Source organism: Daucus carota, chromosome 8, assembly GCF_001625215.2.
Source record: "Daucus carota subsp. sativus chromosome 8, DH1 v3.0, whole genome shotgun sequence".
In the NCBI taxonomy this organism is placed as follows: Eukaryota; Viridiplantae; Streptophyta; class Magnoliopsida; order Apiales; family Apiaceae; genus Daucus; species Daucus carota.
In genome coordinates, this window is record NC_030388.2 from 13,032,271 (window position 1) to 13,040,294 (window position 8,024).

The window sequence follows — 8,024 nt, forward strand, 5'->3', positions numbered from 1 at the left end:
GTTTAAACTTATTTTATTCCTACAATCCACGTAAGCACTATGTCACCTGAACTTAATGGAAAAAGTTAACTTTAACATCTTTTTTAATTTGATTTAACACCATACAACCGTTAGTCTGTTGAGTGGTTTATGTGACATCAAAAATTTCGTGCGGATGATACATTGAGCAGAAACAAGTGATTCATTCAATAATTAACCCATAAAGTTTGTAAAATTATTAGAATATAATTTCATTTTAAATTAGTAAACGGTACCAGAAATTTGTCATTACATTTGAACGAAAACCCAAAGAATAATAGTATAATCTGGATTAGGGTTCTCATCACCATCATGGCAACAGATCGCAATTTAAACGATGGCCTCATTAGCCCCGTTCCAGAAAAAAGGCTGAAGATTGATACATCACTGTGTGAGTGTACTTCACTAAAAAAAATTCAAGAAAACAGTAAAAATAATCAAACCATGGAAAATCCAACACAAGAGACGGGGTTTGATCATAACAATATGGGTCTTGCTCAAATTGTGGAGGACCTTGATAACAAGCAAGAAGATACTGTAATGACTGAAGCTGCGCAAAATCAAGGTAAAGAAATTGAGAAAAGGCGAAACAAGGCGAGGAGGCGTTCGAAAAGAAAGGGGAAAGGGAGGGATTGGAATGGAACAAGTGCTGAGGATGAAAAGAGGGGAGATTGTAAGCAGCTAGATTTTGGGATGGTTTTTAAAGGTGGGATTGGGTGCGAGATGAAAAGGGAGGGGGCTGCTTTTTTCTATTCGAGAGATGAGATGGAGGGTTTGAGGTTTATCGATAAGGATCGTCAGTTGAACAAGTGGGTTGAGGTATATTGTGGTCTTGGACCTGTTGTGTCAAAGGAGTATGATGCTTTGGTTGCTCATCAGAATGAGCAAGACGGGGTCGATTTTGATCCGCGCAAGAATTTGGTGGAAAAAGTTCTTTTGGGTATGCTTATTGTTAATTGCCTACTACTTCGTACTGAAATTCTATTATATGCTTAGATAATGCCTATGTTTTTGTTTATGTTCTCAAGGACGAAAGGGTAGTGTCCATGGTAATTGAAGTATGATTACTAATTAAGATTTTGTTATTAGCGTAAAATATGGCTAAGTTTTGTTATTGTGGACCTAGTCTTGACTTGAAATACTATTTGATTATTTATTCATATTCTGTTGGCAGTGCATTGCGTGTATTGACAGTTGGAAGCCCTGCTATGCCAATTTAAACCATCTTCAGTGCACCTAGATGTAGTAAGGTTATATTTATTGATTGAGGTTGATACACATTTCCGAAATTTAGGATGTACTACTATTTACTCGTTGCAATTCTTTGCTTGATACAATGAGTGAAGGTTATTAAACTGGTGTGACATTTGTTTGAGAATGTTATTCATTATCAATTTCTCATTAATATGTTTTACATGTGTGCCGTGTGCTTAATTGGTATATATACTACCATTATAGCTCGTACATTATAAAACCTGATTACCAGCTTACGCCAATTGTAATGCTGCCAGTGTGTTTGATATTTCTATGAATATTCTTCTTGGCTTTCTGTGCTCTACGTTACATAAGAAGAGAACATGTAATTTTATCATCATTAGTTGGTGGGTTAAAAAGTTTCTAAAACTTTGTAAATGTCTTATACAGAGCTCTAAAAATTCTGTGGTCCCTTCTATATGTGTGTGAGAGTAATACGAGTATGTCTTACACACGTGCTAACGAAATTTGATGTTCTCTTGTATGTCTGGTGCCCTATCAGTGTCAATCGTATAGCCCGATTTCAGTGTTCCAGAAGGAGTTATGTGAGTAAATTGTGCATTTAAGAATAGTCTTGAGCAGTTTGGAGGAAAAATCTTGTGCAGCTTTCCTAATTTTGTTTAATTAGCCATATATGGGGGAAAAAAAATGTTCGCTATATACTCTTATAAACCTGCAGTCTTGCTCTATTATCTACTTTTTGGCAAGTGCATATGGGTAATTGAATGATGGTCAATGCGGTTCTAATTGTGCTAATGTTTTTTTTTTTTTTTGTTTATCCAATGCTGTGGAAATGTAATTAAGTGAAACAGTGTTTATAAAGATATTGAAGATGACACTACTTGATGTGTGCTATATATGTATTCTGACCTTTTAATTTGATGGGATTACCTGAGATTTTATGACTAAGAAGCTTACACATCTCAGGTGGAAGGCATTCTCATGCTGTGGATCCCCCGGATACAGCTTCAGATCTTATTGGTTATGATTTAGATAGCTGCACAGGCAATGAAGATGACTGCTCTGAGGATGATGACAGTGATGCAGAGTACAATAGCATTCAAAGGCCTGCATTTGTAGTTACTGGAGAACCTAATTTTGATGCTGGACCTGCAATGGATGGCTTCGAATATCTCAGGCGTGTAAGGTATCTATTCTGCCACTCATGCTAAAGATTATGTCCTTTTATGAGGCTTTTATTCGATCATATATTATTCACACTCTCCCTCATTCGTAAGAGTGGATGAACAAACAACATAAACCACCAAACAAACAACACACAAGTATGTTGCCCAACCAACCAACCAATTTTCCCAAGAGTCCTTACAGTATTAGGAGTAGGCATTAATTGGATAAACCACCAAACAGACAACACACAAGTATGTTGCCCAATCAACCAACCAATTTTCCCAAGAGTCTTTAAGCTGTTAGGAGTAGGCACTAATTGGATCACTTATTATTGAACATTACGATTCTATAACAGTTCAGATGTTTTTTCTTGGCCAAATTAGACATGTGTTTGATGTGATGTTTACAGTTTGTTATGTTAGTTCTTAATTTATAATTTCAACGCAACTCACATTTTTGTATGTTAATACTAACATTTTTGTACTTTCGATGTAAGAATATTGAGTATTATGACAAATATGTATCATGCGTGTAATTTGACGACATGAACTGCTCTTAACCTGCTCCAGTGGCAGCTGGCTTAACAGACATAATTAAGTTGGGCCAATTGCGTTATTAATCTTGTCTTGAGCCCATCTTGTCTTGAGCCCTTACCTCTTAGATTTGAAAAGTAAATCTTATTTAAGAGAGCTCTTCAGACAGTAAGTGGTCAATTGTATTTGCCATCACTAGTCACATTAACATGTATCACTATGTTTGTTATACGGTAACTCCGATATCCTGCTGTTTGATTTACATTTTCAAACGCTCTCTTTCTTCCAGAAAGTAGTTATGAATTTAAACTAATGAATACTAGACTTGATCAGGCATATTCAAGTTGGATTGACTTTATCTTAATATACTATTAGGTCAGTATAGCAAAACCTGTAGATCCCAAATCATTCTTGACATAAGCAGCACCTTGCTATTAGATTATAACATGTCCATAATGGTTTTAGGGGTAATTCTGGAGTAACCATGAAACACAGTCTCAATCTCAAATAAATCAGTCATTAAGCAGTAATAATAAATACTACCTGACATGGCCGGGTTGTTTGCAATTAAATATGTATAGTTGTATACTGTATTATTGCTGCATCCATGTTTTTCTTTATTTTATGATCTGGTTTTTGAGACATTGATATTGTTATTACCAAGCATTGTACCTTGAGTTCACAGACAGACATATTAAAATTAAGTATGTATGATGTAACAGTATTTTCTTTAGTAATGTAAGCACTTGGGGTATGTTCTTCACACAGGTGGGAGACTGAACGGGTCCAGAAAGTTACATTCGCCAAGATTGAAGAAAGTAAATTGTGTGAACAGACTGTTTATATTCCTAAGATTCCAGAAATTGTGCAATGTCCACAGCACTTACTGCCACTGAAAGAGTGGGAAGCTTCGCTCCTCAATGATTTTTCTGAGCTGAGGCTGGTAAGTTTTGCCTGTCGCTACTACTGTTTTTACCACCTCCATTTTAAATTAGATTATCTAACTACTCGAGTAAAAGTGCTCCATTTCAATTTAATGTTGATCTATTTATTTTTGTTTAGTTTTAGCATAAATCGGCTGTGGAAACTCTAAATATTTAAAGTACTGCCAGTCGCAATAATTTGTATTCTAAAGCTTTTTGTCACATTAGTTCGATGTTGGGATTAATTGTGTGGACTTTTTAGAGTCGAAATGGGTCATGAATATTTAATTGCAAACGTGTGAGGTTCTGCTCCAAAGTTTTGGAAATTGGATTACTTGAAAGTAGAAAAACAGAACAAAGATTAACCTAGCCCATGCCCTTTCTACTTCACTCCCAATAAAGAAACAAGTAAATTGCTACTCTGGAAACTCAATGTATTTTGTTGGCACATTTGTTACAATAAGTATGATGGACTAATTTGTTCAAATTTGTAGTTGAACTATTTCTTTTTAAAATTGAGACATTGTTTTAGGATGGCCTCTCTCATTTATCCTTTTATCTAAAATTTCAAACTATGATTGCAGTAAAAGAAGTGTGAGGTGGTGAATATGTGACATTATTAGTAAAAGTTGGCCCCTTTTTCTTTTAACCACATTTTTTACCTTAGTTTCTGTGGAATCTTCTTCCCTTCTGTGTGTTACCATTGTTTTCGCCTGTAGTCAGCTTATCATGCTTTGAATACTCTAGAACCTTTAATGGTAATCACACAGATGTTTCATATCTTTGTATTTTTTTTCTTTTTGACACACTGATACAAACATTTCTACAAAGAACAATAGTTGAGTGGTTTATTGCACATAGTTGGGAAAATTGAAAAGATAAATCTCATGTGTAATGCAATATAGTCTTTGTTGGCGCCATTATTATCTATATTAAATTTTTCACAGGCTATATCACGGTATGAGAGTTCTGCTACTAATGAAGTTACTGGTAAAATGCAACTTTTACCAAATATTCTTGAAGAAGATTGCTCCACTCAAATTCTTGAAAGTGCAAATTCTTACAATCCAACTGATGGAACTGTTTCCATGCACTCGTCAGCTAGGGATGAAAAGGATGCTTCCACCATTGCCAGTCCAAAAATTTCAAACTCAGAGGATACGGCTAATACCCCAAACTTATCTACTATTAGTTGTTTAATCCAATCTTCTGCTGGTGGCGAAGATGATGCTTCTCCAAAAATATTAAGCACAGATGATATTGTAAACTCCCCAACCTTGTCTACTGTTCTAGGAATCGAGCCTGTTGCACGAGTTTCGATGCTGAAAAAGCGCATAAAATTGGCAGAAGACATGACCTCACTTTCCAAAAATGATTGTTTGTGGCTTTTTGCTCTTTGTGCTGCTGTTGATACTCCACTAAATGCTGACACATCTGCAGCTCTTCGGGATCTGCTACGTAAATGTTCAAGTTTGCGGGCTGAAAAATCAGAATTGAATGATGAAGTTGTGATGCTTAATATCCTAGCAACAATAGCAGGCAAGTACTTCGGGCAATCAGATGACTGAAATTTTCGATCTATTAAAGCAGGGGTATTTTTGTTAGTTGTAATGGGAAATTTTGGATCTATTAAACAGGTGTATTTTTGTTAGTTGTAATGGGTTCATCAAGATCTCAAACACTTGAGCTGAGATATTTGCATAATGTTTGACGTGCGACGAGTATGGTTCCGATATCCAAGGGTGCTGTTATATATTTTGGCAAAAGGGATACATCTTGAATGGATTTTGCAGAATTACATGACATAATATATCTGTTTGTTTAAGAGCATCTTCAACGACATTTTTTATGTTGGTTATCCAAATATATCTAAAATAATAGATAATAATGGTTCTTTAAATTATAGATAACCAAAAAGGTGTGCATCTTCGATGGTATTCTTCGTATTAGTTATCTTGTAATTCAAAATCAATATTCTATGAATTGTATATCATATTCAAATTTCAACGACTATAATTCCAACCGGCTATAATTTCAAGGGCTATATCTTTAATAGTTATGATTCTAGCAGTTGTATTTTCAACAACTATATTTTCATATTACATATATCACTACTTACAAATTTTTAGATAGAATTTAATCCAAATTTATTATACTTGCAAATACAATGTCAAATATTTTATGATTAATGCATGAAATGATGAGAGCCAGAGAAGAAGAAGCTGAACAAATGCTACCGATAACTACTGCTGTTCAACAAAATCGAGAACTTCATAATGAGAGTTCAGCTTCACAATATGGTGGTTCGACACTAAATCACCGTGTCATCAATCGAAATAGAGAAGAACGTCATGCTCAACTTTATCGTGACTATATTTCCGATAATCCAAAATATCTAGAAACAATGTTTTGTAGAAGATTTCAGATGCGTCGGCTACTATTCTTGAGGACTGAAGGAGCAGTTACGGCTCATAATAGTTATTTCATTCAAAAAAACCGATGCTGTTGGAGTCCGTGGAATCTTGGAGATTTCTATACAAAACTGTTGAAAATAGCAGCAGAATTCTTTCTGCAGAAAACTACTACAATGATATGTTGAATAGTTGTAGAAATTTTCAGTAGAATGCTGCATAATTTAATAAAAAACAATGCTGAAAATAAACTGATAAAGTGCTGAAATCAATACAAGTACAAGTACCTTGTTCACCGACTCTACTTTGATTTCTTCCGTCTATTTGATTATAAAAACCCCTGAAATTTGCTCACACAAAGTTGTATTGATGACCAACGATTACATAGAGAGCTTGAGGTTCGTTCACTTGTGAATGTTTTGTGTTCGTTCAAGTGGCTTGTTATTTTACTCCAAGATGTTTGTTGTGTTTGATTGTTGCCTTGTGTTGGGTCCAAGCTCACATTTTTTCATGCAGATATAAGTAACATATCTTCTTGAATCGTGAAATTTTTTGACCGGGCCTTTGCCTTTTTCATTTTGTTTGTTACATCTTGTGCTTGTGATAGTGGAGGCGCTTCCGAAATCATTTCTTCATTATATACCCCATTATTAAACAACTAAATTAAGGAGGAATCCATTCTCTACAATAAACACAATTTATCAAGTCGCTGTAATTTCTAATTGTCCTGAAACATAAAGACACATGAGAGCTCAACTAGACTGTTTTAGACTCTTCACAGTAGACGAAGCACAAGCATAGACATGTTTTTAGTTCAACTACTATAACCAGATATAAATATATCTCAATTGAGAAAAACACATAACAACACTCAAAAATCTATGACAACGTTGAAAGCTCTTCACAACAATAGATCAAACACACAGTAGACAATTCAATATAATATGCAGCAAACAAGAAAACACCACACAAACATTTATAATCTAATATGTTTGACAGAAAACTAAACCCATCTCGATCTATTTTCATCATCTCTAAATTAACAAATAAAACATCTAAATTAAAATTCAACATTTATAAATGATAGTTGAGTTTTAACATACCTTAGACTTTGATTCGTGGAACTAAAGAAAATGTTGAGGAGGTGTGTGGAACACTGAAATTACATTGTGGAATAAAAGGGGTGGGAGAGAGATTGAGGGAGAGGTGGGAGAGGGCAGGAGTCTAGCTGGACTCTTTTTACCGAATGGGCTTTTCTAGTGAATATACAAAACTCTAAAGTTATAGATAATGGGAAGGCTTCGTTGGAGCTGCTATATCAGCTTTCATTCTGTATAATCTCCGTGCCACGTCAATTATACATAAAGAGAGATAAGGGTTGGAGTTGTACTTAGTTGTCGAGTGATATCACACAAGGTGCACTCTTTGTAACGTGTGGTGACGCCGTATACTACAGTTGAATTGAATTAATATTTAACTAATTGTGCATATGGTGCAAAGCATGGACATGCTCTATATCGGGTGATTTAGATCCAAGAATACTTTAGTATACAAACTTTTGGAAATTATATTTTTGCAATTAATTGGTATTTTGTGGGCTGCATTTTGCACCCTTTCCGTTAATCACTGTTATATATCCATGTTTAACGTAACTTAAGCAGGGGTAAAATTGGAAATCTCATTTTAAACGAGTTTATTCCCTCATTTTGCGGTGTATATATCAATTCTAATTTCTTCTTAGTTTAATTTTCTCTTCT

At 34.8% G+C, this 8,024-nt stretch overlaps 1 protein-coding gene across 1 annotated transcript; it reads left to right on the forward strand.

The window, feature by feature from the left end:
* Positions 1-271: 271 nt before the first annotated feature.
* On the forward strand, positions 272-5,591 carry LOC108200060 (uncharacterized). The gene is made up of 4 exons (XM_017368120.2): positions 272-958; positions 2,200-2,419; positions 3,702-3,876; positions 4,804-5,591. The coding sequence occupies exons 1-4, from the start codon at positions 331-333 to the stop codon at positions 5,422-5,424; spliced, it is 1,644 nt and encodes a 547-aa protein (XP_017223609.1). The 5' UTR covers positions 272-330; the 3' UTR covers positions 5,425-5,591.
* The last annotated feature ends 2,433 nt before the right edge of the window (positions 5,592-8,024 follow it).